This window comes from Harmonia axyridis, chromosome 2 (genome assembly GCF_914767665.1).
Source record: "Harmonia axyridis chromosome 2, icHarAxyr1.1, whole genome shotgun sequence".
NCBI lineage: Eukaryota > Metazoa > Arthropoda > Insecta > Coleoptera > Coccinellidae > Harmonia > Harmonia axyridis.
The window spans coordinates 44276160-44293819 of NC_059502.1; the positions used below are offsets into that span (position 1 = coordinate 44276160).

The following is a 17660-nucleotide window of genomic DNA, read 5'->3' on the forward strand; positions in this document are numbered from 1 at the left end:
AATTGCTATCTATATAATGAAAAGTGACGGTTATGTAAGATTCGTTTGACCTCGAACTCCAACAATCAGTCGTTAAAGCAACATATTTTATAGCACCGAACTTCACAATTAATTTACTTTTTTCTATTTCATATAATGATTGAATTCGGTGCAAAATGGTTTTTTTACATGGAATTACATAATTGGGAGTTATATAAGACATTAAATCTTTGAAGCCCTATTATCAACAAAGGAAATAGGCAAAGTATCTATGCATACCTTTTTTGCTATCAACTGCGATTTTATTTCTTGTATTTAATGGGAAATCCTTCTAGACATGAACACATCGTCAATTCTTGTTTGCCCAACTGATGATGTCTTCGAAGTAGAGGATTCTGCGATCAATGCTGTTTCCATATCTTCTGGCTTTTCCGAGTTTCCCCTTTCTTCACTTGATTGTTGTGAGGCTGAACTGATCAAATTTAAAGGAAATGAGTATAACTTAAATACGAAATTACAAATCTAACCGAATTTTATTTCACTTACCTTGAAAGATTTGTTGTTCTTGAAGTGGTGCCATAAATTGCTTGTAGGACCTTTGAACTTTGTACTATAAGGGCACAGTTTACACTGAACTTGATCTTCATCGTTTTTCAGAAAATATTACTTTTCTTCGACATTGTAATTTTAGATTTCTCGCTTCGACAAAACGACTGTTAAAAATTTCAGAATAAACTGAACTGAAATATTTAAAGTTCAAAGCTTTAAACCTATGCAGCCAATATTAAGGATAGAAAATACATTAGGAAAGATGAGTATATGACGGGTACTTATGTTTTTTCAATGAAATAAATTCTACGAAAGTAAGAAAGATAATGGACAATAAAAAGAAATGCTGCCTATATACTTGTATAGCTATTTGAATTCATATACCCCTGTATACCTGTAATGGGTCTATGTAGTGTCCCAGCGAAGGTTTTACTGCGTCTATTTAGGGATCTATTGTATTTTGTACGTTGTCATGTGATCAAAGTAATTGCTGGATTTTCCAAACAACAATTTGAGTGTAAAAATATGACATTTTTTTTCGGTAAAACCAGGGTGCTCTCGACATCCCAAAGATAACAAACGTTTTCACATTTATGCATCAAACAACCGTAACTGTGTTCAGTATTACCTGTTCGATAAATAGATCTGTTATATAATTGTGCATATTTTTTATTAGATATCAACGAATATCCATTCCTGTCATCGGTGGCTAGGTTTTTTGAGTGGAATAGTCGAATGAGTATTAACAGAATAACCATTGAATATTTACTAGTACAATATTCTCTTATACACCGAGTCACGAGAACGCAACTCGAGTGGTGTTTCGCGAAATACGTCGAATGAAGAGGTTCGTATAATCAAAATATATCGTCTATATTCGAGTTGATATTCGTTTCGATTATATCACGAATAATATTTTTAATTTGTCATTCATTAATATAACTATAACCAAAGCACTGCCTTTTGAAAAATTCGATGATATTTCAATGAGTTTGACTTAAATTTTTTTTGCGAACGTCCAAGTACCTAACTATAAAAAGATGACAATATGCAAGGGCGGTCCTAGTCTTGAATTTTGGGGGGGATGGCCGTCATGGGCTTCAAGTTTTTTTATAGGACCAATAACAAGTCCCAGATTACGCCGATATCAAGTCCTAACTCCTCAAAAAATATGAATGAAAAAATATTATGAATATTTATATTCATAATATTTATATTTTAATTAATTCATTTATTTATCAGGTCTTCAACCATTCAGGTAGAAATTAATATAATAATAGAATAGAATAGAAAATCGATTGTTTAATATGAAAAAAAAGACTAGAATTGACAATTACAACACAAAATAATCAAACGAGCCGACAATAACAGTTACAGCCAAGCCGACAGCCATAATAACTTCTGCAATTTCAGTTGAAACACGAAATGTTATGCCTGTTCTTTTTCCTATTCAAATCTCGGAAAAAATATGCGTTTGGTCTACCAATAAAAACAACAAGGGTATTAAAATCATCAAACATTCAAACGTGCCGACAGTAACAGCTATGCAGATGTAATTTCGGCCCGAAATTACACTTGAAACACGTTCTTTAGGGATGAGGATTGTAAACCTATTGCTAAGACCTATTCATTCATTTTTATAGTAGTCTTATTTGTATTCTTATCAATTTTGAAGATGGGAACTTATTCAAATATATTTCATCGAAATAATTTGTTTATATTTATGCCGTTACACGTTTGTATGCCAGTTGGATAACTTGTGTACAGTGCATCCCATTTTGGGTGAGACAGCCAGGTTTCTCGCTTGTTATTTAAGATAGAGCCTTGCGGTTTTCACGTCCCTGTCCTACTTTTTCGTGAAACTCAAGTTGGTCTAATCAGATTCTGTATAACTGTTTCCGTTCAAAAGATACAGGGTGATTTTGGAAATTGATACTTTTCGGACCCCTTCTTTATCTCCGAAATTATTAGAAATAATGCTGAGCTGAAAACTACGTCTGAATCAGAATTCTGCGTAGAATCCAGTGGCGTACTTAATATTTTTTTTCGGGGTATGGTTTTGAAGATTCAACACAAACCTATATTTTTTTTAATGGAACACCCTATATATCATTACTTCGTTGAATTCGTTATTTTTTTCCCTTCAAAATGATATATGATACTATATAGGTAGGATGTTCAGAAATGTTAAAAAAACACTAAAACGTCAAATAATGATGATTTTTTTGTAAATGGGCCATGGATTTTCTATGTTTCAATAAGAGGATTATTACTTTCGATTTTTAAAAGTAGTAGGTCATTGATGACACAAACATCCTTGTTGTTATTATGGCTACTATGCATTTGGGAGCATTGTTTTATCAAGTAGGCATTGGAGGGAAAAAACCAATCTGATCTAGCTTTCATCGCTTTAAATTATTGTTATCATTATTGATTCTTTTTTTCTATGGGAAATCCATTGCCCATTAATAAAAAATCATCATTATTTGATGTTTTAGTGTTTTTTAAAATTTTCTGAACATCTCACCTACATGGTGTCATATATCATTTTGAAGGGAAAAAAATAACGAATTCAACGAAGTAATGATACACATAGTGTTCCATTTAAAAAAACATAAGTTTGTGTTGAATCTTCTAAACCATACCCCGAAAAAAAATAATGAGTACGCCACTGGATTCTACGCAAAATTCTGATTAAGGAGTAGCTTTTACCTCAGCATTATTTCTAATAACTTCGGAGATAAAGAAGGGGTCCGAAAAGTATCAATTTCCAAAATCACCCTGTATCTCTTGAACGGAAACAGTTATGCAAAATCTGATTAGACCAACTTGAGTTTCACGAAAAAGTAGGACAGGGACGTGAAAACCGCAAGGCTCTATCTTAAATAACAAGCGAGAAACCTGGCTGTCTCACCCAAAATGGGATGCACTGTACACTACGACGGAAAAGATGTGAATTTTGTAATTTACAACTAATATTGTTATTAACTCCATTTCAACAAATGAGACAATACAACATATCACAGGAGGATGTCAAATGTTTGCAGGAAATGAATATAAAGAGAGACATGATGAATTAGGAAAGATACTACACCAAGAATTGGCAACCATATTAAAACTAATTCATTCTGAAAAAATGCCATATTACAAGTACCGACCATCATCATAATCATCATCATAATTTATTATTCTCTATATAAAGATATAGGAAGACGTCATATGAATATAACAACATATAAGGTATATAACAAGTACACATTACAAATACAATAATTACATTATAGATTTAATTAAATAGAAATCATGTAAAAATATCACTGTCTAAAAATTCCTGTACACTATAGAAAGCAGTCTTCAACAGCATCTTTTTCATCTCCAGACTGAATCGCTTTTCATCCAACCTCTTGAAAGCATTTGGAACTTTATTATAAAAAACAGGACCCCAATGGTCAATGAACTTTTGGGATGAGGTAAGTCGATGGTAAGGTATTTCTAGAGCAGATTTATTCCTTGTGTTGAAAGCATGTCTGTTCATATTTCTTGGAAACTGTTCAATATTTTGGTGAACATATTTTAAACAGGCTAGGATATACATGCTTGATATTGTAAGTATCCTCCCTGATACAAACGAACTCCTACAGCTGAGACCGGAGACCATCCTAGAAAACGAACGCTATAAACTGTACTGGGATCGTACAGTTTTGACTGATAAAACAGTCCCTCACAATAGACCAGATATACTACTAGTCGATAAACATCAAAAGACAGCATTACTTGTTGACGTAGCAATACCAAATAACAACAACCTCCGTCAAAAGGAGGTCGAAAATATTTCAAAATATAGGGACCTCGAATTTCAGATAAAGCGCCAGTGGGGAATGATATCAACGAAAACTATTCCAATTATCATCTCAACAACTGGAATAGTGCCCAAAAATCTCAAGAGGAATATCAAGCAACTGGGACTTATATAATATATATATAATATAATGCAAAAAGCTGTTCTTTTAGGTACTGCAAGGACGGTGAGAAAATTCCTAGGAAGCGAAGGACAGGTCACAGGATCACGTGTAAGAGGGCCAGAAGTTCGACGAGAACCAGGAGGACCACAAGGACCGGACACGATCGAGCTCTACCCTTCTGTAGGGATGGGCAATAAATATCGATATATCGAAATATCGATATTTCCCAGAAAATTTTCGATGAAGATCGTCGATATTTACCATTTCGATACTATCGATTGTCGATATTTTCAACCGATATATTATCGATATATTTATATAAATTTCAGAGTATCAAAATCGATATTTTTTAATATTTCGCATTACGATTTCGACCTCACGAAACATATAATATCCCGATTTAGCGGAATATAAAATAAATATGGAATATTTTCGATATATATGGCAGTTTTGAAATTCTACTCATCGAAAATAAAAAGTTATGTCTCGATCTTGCTGAAAGCTCAAGAAAAAAAAGACATAATAAAATTGTAATAAAATTCAACGGCCGTTGTTAAATACCTTTCTTTCTGTACATAAACGTCCTGAACCATTTATTGGTTATTGCTGGAATTCCGAAGATTCCTTTCACCTACCCCATATCAACCCATACAATAAGAAGCATTTTCAGTTTTGAAATTCTACATATTCAAAATATGCAAAACTACTAAATATGATGTTTTCAACTGAATCTGGTCACGATGAATATGTATTCTCGTCTAATGAAACTAGAGCATAATATGTTTCGTGTGGTCAAAATCATAATGCAAAATATTAAAAAATATCGAATTTGACACTTTCAAATAAATATCGACTACTTTCGATATGCAGAATTTCAGAACTGAAGTACTTACTTCATTTTGAAAATATTCTATAAAAATGGAAGCCAACTACTAAATGTGTTTTCAACTGAATCTGGTCACGATGTTTCATAATGCGACATATTGAAAATATCGAATTTGAAACTCTGAAATATCTAAATATCGAAATGTAGAATCGCAAAACTGAAATTCTGCATATCGAAAATATTCCATGAAATGGGAGCAAACTACTAAAAATCTGGATTTTCGACTAATGGAAGTAGATCAAAATATGTTTCATGTGGTCGAAATCATAATGCGAAATATTGAAAACTATTAAATATGTCATCTTCAACTGAATCTCGTCATCTGAATCTCGTCATCTGAATCTCATTATTCTTCTCTATGATAGAAAAACTTTATTGAATTCAACAAAATTTTCCCACACTAAAATATACAGCGATATATATCGATAAATGTCGACATATCGATATTTTTTCTCTAACATATTTCGATACATTTCGATAGTGTCAGAAAATATCGATACAATATATATCGATAGTTTTCTGTCCCTTGCCCATCCCTACCCTTCTGATATTTTAAATATCTGGGATTGAGTGAATGTTCCTCTTAGCGAGGAGTGAGAAGCCGACGGCGAGGAGAAATCCTACGCGTATAGGCAAAAGTCGGGGAAATGGTTTATTCTGTAAGCTACAGGGTATAAACACATAATCACAGAGGCGTGAGCCTGTACGTGATGTAATGTGTAATGCAACTCATTTCTCAATAAATAGAAACTGAAATAATATACAGCTATAAGAAGGAAAACCAATGTAAAAATGAATTACAAAGAAATCTTGAAATAATTATGGATTCAATATTTTTGAAAATCCATTGTTAAAAGTCACTTCAAACCACTTTCAGTTATCAAAGTTCTTAAGAACTTCACTTTTACGTTGAAAATTTGTGCAGTAAAACTGTCTGCGCGAAAATTTGAAGTATACGACTCAGTTTAGATTTTAGTGGTGTTTCCGAATATTAAAACAGATTTTCAAAATTCCGATGTACAGGGTGTTGTTACGAGGATTCAAACGATTCATAATTTTTTGTCAACCCGGACCTGGATTTTCAAGGCGGTTATTGCATGATACGTTTGGGCTCTCAATGAGGGACATATTTGCCAAATATGAAGAAAATATACCGGGTGGTTCGTTTGATATGGCCTCAGAAAGAAACGGGCAAAATTCATAAAACACCCTGTATTTCGGCTACGAAGACAGTAAGACCCGATAAATGGGGTATCTCCAGAACCGCCTTGGTGCCACCTATGCACCTGTGAAGTATTTCCGTTGCCCAATGAAACACCCTGTATCTCCCGCAAAAATTATATGTTCATAACTCGAGGATACAGAACAGAAAAAAAAATTAGCGAATGAAGTTGGATGTGTTACATAAGGATGTTCGATGAATAGATCCCAACAATAGAGTCTCCCTGCCAATCTTCAGATCAACTCAAATATGCTCTATTACTCTATTCCATCCGGCGGATTGAAATCAACGAATACACGCTTTGACGACAATTAATCCAATATATAAAAACCCACACCCCCTCCAACGGGCCCAGTGCGATCACATGTTAAAATTCGGAAACCAGGGATGAAATACTTTCATCCGTAATATTTTGGTTCAGCCAAGTTGCAGTAAAAAAACAATATCAAGACCTTCAGCAGCCGTTACATCATGCAATTCATCAAGTTTTGGGTATAAAGTAGTGTTGGACATAATCGGATGTTCTCAATAATCGGTTATTCTATATCCGAGCATTTCAAAAATCGGATGTTTATTCGAATAAAAATCCTCGTATGCGATATGACCTTCAATGCGTTAAAAATGTTTAAATATCGTCGGCAATAGCCAAAGTTTTCCGAATACGTTGCGCTAACTAATAAACTAAACATTTTATCACTTGGTAGACATTTGGATCATTCGGTCACCGGGGACAATTCATTATTCAGCTGAATATGCGTCTTCGGGAAATCACTCATCTGATGCCTGAGATTTATGTCATTCATGGAATCTTTATATTTTTTATTCCATTCACACCAATAATTAGGGAATACTTGAGTTTCTATTCCAAATTCATTTGAAACTTGAGTTGAAGTTTCATAAATTGTAAATGATATGCATTTGGGATGTCAGAGTGATCTCAACAAAATGAAGAATAAAACAATTTCTGAATTGAAGTCAGGAAAGTACGAAGCCATTACCAATAGCACATGGGAGACCGATTTCTTCGCACAGTTGATGCATATGACGATCGGGCTGACTCATCTGAAACCGTTAATAAACGACCTCCAGGGGACCTTGAAGCATTTTCCCGATGAAATTCTTTCTAATTTTTCGAAAAATTGTTGGAAAATTCTAGTTCTGATACATACTTTTCCAATAGAACTTTCTCACTCAATTTCTCTCTTCAAAACCACGAATTCTGCATTCGAAATAACGTTCGAATTTGTTTCACTTGATTTGACCTTATCTGTCAATTCCGAACACTTTCGATGAAAGAAGTTATTTTTATAGTCTAAGCACTTATTATGCACTATCATGTCACAACCAACAGTTTTATATTTTATATCATTCGAACCCGGAAACTTGGAACAAAATCTACACTTCTTGTCTCTTGAATCTGATAACGAACCGCCCTCCATGACTGTTAGACATGAAATCCAATCACATTAACTCATGAACCGTTGAGTTTTTATTTTTACCCAAGGTATGGCACATTGCCGAAATTGTCGTCAAAAAAGCTAACTAATGATGCAATAATAAATTGGGGGTGCCATTTGAAATGAGGAAGTAGTAGTCTGTTTCCGGTACAACCGGAAGTTGTAGAGATCTGAAAATATTTCAGGGAAAAACATTAATTGTCTCAACCCCAATATGCAAATTTTCAGCTTAAAATTATGATCAGTTTTCAATAAACGTCCAATAGGCCATCCCGGTGAATCACTCTGTATATCCTAGATGAAAAAAAAATAGCACCGACTTTGCTTCAGAAGCTCTCGATCTCTCGTTCATACACGCGCTTTTTGCCATCATTCAATAAAAGATTGAATTCGCAAGTTGAAATCAATAATTTCATGTACATTTCATTGAAAAAAATTTGAAAATTGAGCTAAAAATAAGAAACTAAGAGATTTCAAATTTTACCAAATATCAACTTGTTGCATTTTTTTTCACCTGTGCCCAGTAATAAAAGGATAGGGATAAGAAGAAACAGAACTAAAACGAAAACTTACTTGTTGGTACCTCTGTCCTCGGCGGCTGGGGTCTTTCGTAGGGAGCTGTAAAAGAATTATTCAGAATTTAGCTTATCAATACAATTTGTACCTCATTACTCATAAAGAGTGTTGATTCCTCGGCAATTCCTGAATGAGAGGTTTTGAAATTTTCACTGATTTTTATCCAAGGTTGGATAAATAATTATTTCACGTTTTAGGGATGAATTTTTGAATTAGCTAATCTAAATGCGCATTGCAGGATCAAAACAAATATTTACAAAAACGATTGAAGGTACCTATTCACTTTACTGTGAAAATTTCAAGAGTACCTTCTCCCTCAACAGTCTCTCACAGGAATGGGATGATCATTTGTTTTTATATATTTATGATCCAGTGATTTCATGAATCTATAGTACGTTTTAAAGAGGTTCAATGGAATAGACAGAAAATTTCAAACTCTGGAAATTTCATAAGGATTACTAATTTTTTTTCGAAAAGTTCCGAAGACCTTTGGAATGAAATGGATATTTATTATTTGTAATCATTATGGACGAGAGATTCTAACAACTGGATATATCGATAACCTAAACTATATTTCATTTAGGGATTCATTAGGCCAAGTAACTTGATATTTTAACCAACTCTCTCTCTCAATCTAACCCTCGTAAGGGTGTAGTGACATCATGTCGCGACTCTTTGAACGAGCTGCTTCCAGGACTCCCTATCTTGGGCATTTAACTAACTACCTACTTGACTTGAAAATCATGCTCGTGAAAAATTACATACTTGAGCTTGCCTTGACTTTGCATATATTTCTGCAATCTCGTGCGCACTTAGATTAAATAAAGGGATTCTTCGAGCGCCGGGAGACTGACTTGACAGTGTGACATTCTTGGTAGTTTTCTCACATTTCTATGAAATCTATTGGTAGATTTTAGTAGTTTCAGAAATATCTTTCCAAACTTGGCCAAAATGCCAAGGATTTTTTATCAACGCTAGCATCTTCTGAGAGATCATTTTCCTGTTGAAAGTCAATTTTCCAGAGCTGCTCTCACAGTTACAAAAACCCGCAATAGGTTAAGGGACAAATCTAATAAGATGCCTCATGTTTAAAACTGCAGTTATCAAAGAAGGAACTGAACTGACTTATTGGCATCGAAAAATTTGTGTACTGTGTTTCACAATTTGATGTGTTTCATTCGAATTGCAATTTATTTGTGAAGACATCAGTTTTGAATTGACTATAAAGGGTGTTCTTAAGTTGGAGGTACAAACGAAAATGAAGATTCCTCGGATCATTTCAACAAATTGAATACTACAACATGGGTTCGTGAACGATTTATTTTTGAAATACAGATGTTAAAGTTCAAGTAATTTTCTCATAGCACCTTCCCTTCACAAGATATTCAATTCAAATTTGATATAGACATTCCAATTCAAAGTTTTCATCATATGTGAAAATTGTGGGTACTTGTCAAACAATTCTTCAGTAATCCTCAGGAAAATCCAAATAATCATAATATTCAGTAAACTTAGATGAATAAAATTTATCATAAGTTTTGGTACTTATTTACTAAATCTGTAAAGAAGATTAATAAAGATTCGATAAACTGTTATAGGAATCACAAAAAAGTAGGACTCCTAGAAACACCCTGTATCTCGAAGACAATGCGTTTTTGGGCCTAGGTATAGACATTTTATTCTTGGAATTATATTCAGGGAATCTCTCATTTTCCTTCGTACCTTCAATTTAGGAACACCCTGTATAAGGCAAGAACAATCGAATCGGTAATGGAAAAATGCTAATATTTCGAATACTTTTTGGTTCAAACTCACATTACAGATATGAGTTGACGTTGTCGTCAATAATTTTTTTTCGATTACCACCGCCTCCCCCCCCCCTCAAAAAAGAAATCTACGCCCTTGGTGTTTACTAATAGGTATAAAGATTTTTCTTACTTCTCCTATTCCTCCGCCTCCTTATGTGGTCCGCCGGATAAGTCCAGCGATCCGGCTCAGTCCGGATCCTCGTAGATCTTCTGAGTTCTGTAAAACATAATTAAACAAATTTTTACTTACCAAGAATGTATGCGGTGTCCCAAATTCGTTATCTAGTGGGGGTATATCAGAATCCCTTTGAGCTACAAGAAAATGAATGACGCATCTTCGGGCTCGATTTTTGACAGAATTATTTTGGTGAAAACCGCAGCCTTTTAAGTTAAAATTGGAAAATGGCTTGAAATAAAAAGTTCACATAACTTCTCATTACTGGTGCTATTAGTATCGAAGTTATAGTACAATACAAATTGGAAAATGTTTGAAAAAAATCTAAGATTTTTAATTCTGGAAACCTTATTTGCCCACCGAATTTCTTGAATATCTTGAATATATCATGTTATATATTTTATTTATTATAGTTGGAAATTTTTACGGCTTACATTAAAAAAAAAACAAAAGTTTGTATCATAACTTCAAAACTAATTGCAATGAAAAAACATAATTACACCAATGGATTTTACTGAAAAAAGTGCCTGTAAAATATTTTTGTTTCCTGTTTATAGCACCAGTATTAAAAATTATCAGAACTTTTCATTTGACGCCGTTATCTAATTTTCTCCAACAGCTTGAAAACAGTTGAACTCTCACAAATTGATCTCGAAAATGTGCCTTTCATTTTATTTCTTGCTTAAAGGGATTCTGGCATCCCCTCACTAGACAAAAAATTTGGGACGCCCGATACAGGATGTTTGGTAAAGATACCTTTGTCAAAATTGAAGAAGCGATTCCTTGAATGACATTACATCTGCTGCAGTTTCTGAAATTTATCTGCATTAATTTGCCGAATTTTTATGTCTATATGAAACTCAAGATATTCCTTTCAAAAATTGTTTCACTAGAAATCTGTCAGCTTTGGTAAAAATACCTAACTGTTTTTTTCAAATCAAGTTTTCTTCTTTTACTACAATAAAAAAAAATTCAGATGAAATTGTGACGTGAAATTGTAACCGTCACAATTTCATCTGATTTTTTTTTGTATTGAAATAAAAGAAGAAAACTTAATTTGAAAAAAACAGTTAGGTATTTTTACCAAAGCTGACAGATTTCTAGTGAAACAATTTTTGAAAGGAATATCCTCAGTTTCATACAGACATAAAAATTCGGCAAATTAATGCAGATAAATTTCAGAAACTGCAGCATATGATGGACTCAAAAGTCCCATACGTTTCATAAAACTTTCTTGGATTCGCCACCCACATATTCCTATAAAATGCGGATAGTTCTTACTTTTGGTTAAACCCAGAAGAGAAGGGAACAGACCTTAGTTTTAACTGAAGAATCACCTCCCGAATTTAAAAAAATCTTTACCAAACACGCTGTATACGAATTATGTATGCCCGGATGCATTTTACCGTTTCCTAAGGGGCTGGCGCAACCAGATGCTCTAATCCTTTAGGAAACGGAGACGCGCGAAACAACTCCGTTTCCTATGTGGCTATAATGCAACTCGTACATTTATTAACCATGATTTCTGCGTACATGCAAAAAAAAATGTGAATATACACCTATTATATTTATATTTAAAATGACAATTACAATATTTTCTTGAGATCAGGCATATTTAAGTTGGGTTTTTATTAAATTACTCAATTTAGCTCTCTCATTTGATAGGTTCTGCATTTATAATTCTCTAGATCATTCGGTAGTTTATTTCTCCCAACGATACATTGATAACACAATTTAATTTTTTTTTTTATTCTTCTATGAATAATTGGTTTATACAAAAAAAATAGTATTCGATATTGAGAATTCACGTTTACTTCAATAACATTTGATCTCAACTGTGGGTATAAATGTAAATATGAAAAGTTATTTCTCTATTTCAGTATCGTAATGAGTTCATTACAGTTCTAAAAACAGTGCAGTAATGAACTCATTACAGCACTGTTTTCAGTACGTAGGTACGATTCAAATTCATATTTCGTAATCTGTTAATGTTCGTAACAGTCACACCAACTGTCAAGATACAATACAAATGTCACTAGGATGTATAATTCGAATTTTTCATTGGATTTCGACAATATTTCACAAAACTTGACTGAAATAGAGAAAATATCGTCTAATACTCGTTGCAGAAGGCAATTCTCATGCTCGCTCCTTCGTCGCTCGTTTTCGAATTTCACATTCTTGTTGGAATAGGAGCCCATTCTGCAACTTGTTTTAGAATATACTATTGAATATCTAATTTTTGAGAATAACAATCCTAATTATTATACTCTACCTACAAACATTTTATTGGATAATTTAAAATCTCAAATTGATCCGTTCTTTTCCATAAACATTTTTTTTTTTTTTTAGACTACAGATTTTGGCTGTTTTAATTGAAAAAAGTCAGTTCAAGTAAATAAAAATTATCTGGCACCTCTTCTTATATTGTGCAATTTAAAACCCAATACCTTTCGACTGAAGTAAAGTTGCAAGCACACTTTTGATTTAATGTTTCTGATAAATAGGTCGTCTTTTCAGTAACAATGCCATGACCTTTGTCGGTGTGTTTATTTCGAATGTACAAGATGTCCCAAATTCGATTCTTACTGAAAGCATCTCGAGAACTATGAAAAACTTAAGGGCTTACATACACTTGTAATTTTCAAAAAATCTTTTTTTTTTGTATTTTCTGAATATACATATATTCGAGCATACACACTCAAAATTTTATGTCAATCAGACGAATATTTTAGAAGTTATAGACACATTTATGGAGGCTCGTTAGGGAGGCGCGTCTCACAGTTGAAACTTTAAACGCGTTTTTCTCAAAACTATGTTTTCAAAATCGGTGATCAAGATTTCTCGAAAACGGCTGAACCGATCAGTCTCAAATTTTAACACAACCTCTTTAACTAGATTTTTTAGTAATTAATCGAAGATTTTTTTTCTCCGATGAATATTTTCCATTTTATAAACAATTTCGAGGCAAATTTTCGTTCAAAATCGAGTCTTTTATTTTGAGAAGTCGCCATTTTGTCAAAAATTATTTTTTCGCTAATTCCTTCGATTAAATACTAGATAATGTATTATATTAACGAAATTTATTTGGTTTTTTCATTTCAGATAATCCGGTCCAGAGATATCGTGATAACCGCAAAATTGGTTTTTTTTGCGGAGCTCTAGGAGATCGGCGATAGCAACATTCGCGAAGATTATTTTGACAAATAAAAAATATGTTAATATATTATAAGGTTATTATAATATGTACACCAATTTTCAAATTAATAAATTGAATAGTCTGCGCGAAAAAAATTCTTGAAAATCCGTCTTTTTGAAGCCTTCTAACTGTATGTAAGCCCAATTAAGGCCTGTTTTTTCACAAACGAATGAATTTATTTATATGATAAGTAGATAAAAGAAATCAATAATTACCGTTTCACAGATATTGAGGAGATTTGATGTTTTTAAATAGGGGACCCATATTTTTAACGCAGAATCGGTTTTCACTTAATTTTTTCAGCAAAAATTCAAGTGAATAACTCAATATCTCTAAAACGGGTGAAGAACTTATGCTTTTGCTTTCATATGGGGTGTCTCATCATACACCTCATATTTAAATATTTTTCATTTATTTCGATGTTCAATTTATTATGTGTACAGGGTGGGCAAATTTCGATGTTTTAGCACTACAACTTTTAAACCAGATGAGATAGATAGAATCTGATACCCACTTCTCGGTCTCTTTTTCTGAGAAACTAACAAGGGTAGTATTCATTTTTGGTCACCTTCTTTTATTTTCGAGTTATAAGCGAAAATTGGGAAAATGGCGATATCGAAAAACATTTATATCTCAGCTAATACTGATGACAGAGCTCTGAAATTAAAACATAATACAGGCACTTTTTTACGTAGAATCCAGTGGCGTGCTCGTATTTTCAAACGGGTTTTTAATTACGAAGCTATGACCCAAAGTTATGTTTTTTCAAATGGGAACACTAGATTTTTGTGCCATTTTCTGAAAGCTTAATTTTTCCTGATTTCAAAAATATACAACATCGTATGATTCGTATTAAATTAATAACAGAAAATGGTCAAACACCTTTTTTTACTCAAGAGTCTCAATATTTCTATGGTTTCAACTGTTGATGAGCCTTTCTATAACAAGAGCAGTGTCCTTCCGTCAATCTGATTATTTCTATGCTTTTCACTTATTTCTACAAAATTCGAATCTATATTTATTTTATACAAATAGTTTCGAAAAGATAAACGAACTTGGAAAAAGTTTCCTAGGTAGCTTGAACGCAGTTTCAAATATTCATCTATTGAAATATCGAGAAGAGGTGTCGACTGTGTATTGTGCAATTGTTGTCATTATTAGGTTAAATATTATTTCTTGTTTGTCCCTTCGTAATTAAAATGTTGAGTTCAATCATATATGCATTGTTTCATATGCTGTTTAAAATGGATTGGAACTTGTGCGTATTGATTCTGGAGACCTATGTAAATAATCTCCTGATACATGCATCTCAATACAACTCTTTCGATTGAAAAATTCGATCTTGTGGTTTCTCCGTTATTTCCAAATCAATTTTTAGATAAAAAATTTATGAAACATATCTAGATTCGAATTTTGTAGAAATGAGTGAAAAGCATAGAAATAATCAGATTGACGGAAGGACACTGCTCTTGTTATAGAAAGCTCAATTTTTTTGTGATCATCAACAGTTGAAACCATAGAAATATTGGGATGGTTAAATAAAAAAAAGGTTTTTGACCATTTTCTGTTATTCATTTTGATGCAAACCCTACGATGTTATATATTTTTGAAATCAGGAAAAATTAAGCTTTCAAAAAAGGCACAGAAATCTAGTGTTCCCATTTAAAAGAACATAACTTTGGGTCATAGCTTCGTAATTAAAAACCCGTTTGAAAAGACGAGCACGCCACTGGATTGTACGTGAAAAAGTGTCTGTATAATGTTTTAGTATCAGAGCCACATCATCAGTATTAGCGGAGATATAAATGTTTTCGATATCGCCATTTTTCCAATTTTCGCTTATAACTCGAAAACAAAAGAAGTTGGCCAAAAATGAAAACTACCCTTGTTAGTTTCTCAGAAAAAGAGAACGAGAATGGGGTATCAGATTTTGTCTATCTCCTCTGGTTTAAAAGTTGTAGTGCTAAAACATCGAAATTTGCCCACCCTGTACAAGTATAATTCCAATCAAGACACATATAGGCTGTTCCATTTAAAAATCCAACTCCGATCTATATCTCCAAAACGATAATTGATTCCTAATCAAATGGGACACCATAAATATGACTTGACTACAATTATACAATGGACACAACATGAATGAGCGTATGCGTTCGGAGTGAGCAACTAGTGTATAAGTTGCGCTAACCACATAGGGAACGGAGTTGCCTCGCGCAACTGATTGCCTAGCCCCTTAAGAAACGGAAAAATGCTGCCCGGATATTCTATGTTTTTCTCAACAATCAATAACTAATTCAAAAATGAGAATAAACTGATGAAGTTTGCCAATTTTCATGCTATTTAAAAAAAACAGCAATAAAAGGTATTCGAATAATTCCTTTTCTAATAAGAACTCAATGAGACCTAAATCATATTTTCCAAACGATCATAAAAGTTTACTACATTAATCGGTTTAAATGTCTGCTTGAGCCGATAGAGAAAGAAGCTCTTCGTATCGTACGGATATTAAAAACATCAAGAAATTTGTTACAAACAAAAATCATAAAATTAAAAAAAAATAAATGGATGTCGTCAATCTTACCCACGCCAGTACTCGTGATGCCCTGAAAATAAATCAATATTTTAGTAAAACAAATATGCAGCAGGAATAATATTTGTTAAATAATATAATAGAAAAAATATGATCCAACAGAATTCAGCGGTTTCAAAATGTGAAGAAACGACCGACATAAAGGGGATTTTTGTGGTCTACAAGGGCGCAATTAGTGAATGAATTACGAGTGCTCAAAAGCTCCTAACTCACGTCATTGCTTTTTTTCTATATGACTCTGATGACGCAGTTCACTCAGTTAACAGTGTTAACACGAAGCTTGAAATGATTATTCTATATGTATCTATACAGGTCTCATTTAAAAGTGTCCTGCACCCTCAATAACACAACAACGAATCAGAATTTGTGAAAACACTCAGACAGGTCGATTTTTGATGACGGGGGAGATGATCTGAGATACAAAGCTTATTTCTACTAGCAACCCCCTGGAGAGGGTTGCAACCCCAATTTGAATAAAGAAAGTGGTAAGTTTTATAGCACAAATGTATGCATGGATTCAAATTTGTATGAACCTGCAGTTTATGTTCTATAAAGAGAATATTCACAAAGTTAAGGGGTGTTAATGGAGTAATATGAAACTGTGAAACTCACCATAAGGCGGCCACTTCTAAGAAGCATGCAACTCATCATATTGTCCATAGGTATTCACTAAAACTCTGGAAAATAAACTAAACTAGTCTATACTCTGTTATCTGTTGAAACTAACTGAATCTAGATTACGCGCGAACCAAGGTCTTAGTCTAAGACTCTTAGACTTGGGTTGAAGAGGGGATAACGCGGCATTCAGTGTCTGTATCGCTATTGGCCAACAAACATGAAGGGCGTTCGCCGTTCGGTTATTACCTCGGACCGCCGCTCCGACTTGTTTGAACCGTTCGTTTATTACATCCAGATTGAGGGGAATACACATCTGGAGCGTTCGGCAAAGATATCTGAGCAATTAGATGTCAATCTTTTTGGTCGGACGTTTTCGACCTAGCAAAACGATTTTATCCACAGAGTTAACCTTTGTCTATGGATTATTGGATTTTATCTGTCTTTGGTGTTTGTTTATTTATAAAAATTTACATTTCGTCGTAGTTTGTATTGAAAAATTTCAATACCTAACTTATTATACTTCTATAATTGGATTTTAAATGAAATTATGGGTATGGAATGCAAATAACAAATGAATAGGCAGTGTGTATATTTTTGGAATGAGATATCTGGTGGTGACTTTGGACAATATCATTAATG

At 33.3% G+C, this 17660-nt stretch overlaps 1 protein-coding gene across 1 annotated transcript in view; it reads right to left on the reverse strand.

The window, feature by feature from the left end:
- LOC123673316 overlaps positions 1 to 17118 on the reverse strand; it is a 66064-nt gene extending 48946 nt beyond the window's left edge. The window contains exons 1-4 of the mRNA XM_045607804.1: positions 17016 to 17118; positions 16395 to 16416; positions 10570 to 10656; positions 8629 to 8673 (exon numbers count right to left, since the gene is read on the reverse strand). Of these exons, the coding sequence (XP_045463760.1) occupies positions 8629 to 8673; positions 10570 to 10656; positions 16395 to 16416; positions 17016 to 17063 (202 nt within the window). The 5' untranslated portion in view covers positions 17064 to 17118. The remainder of the gene's footprint in view (positions 1 to 8628; positions 8674 to 10569; positions 10657 to 16394; positions 16417 to 17015) is intronic.
- Between the last annotated feature and the right edge of the window lie 542 nt (positions 17119 to 17660).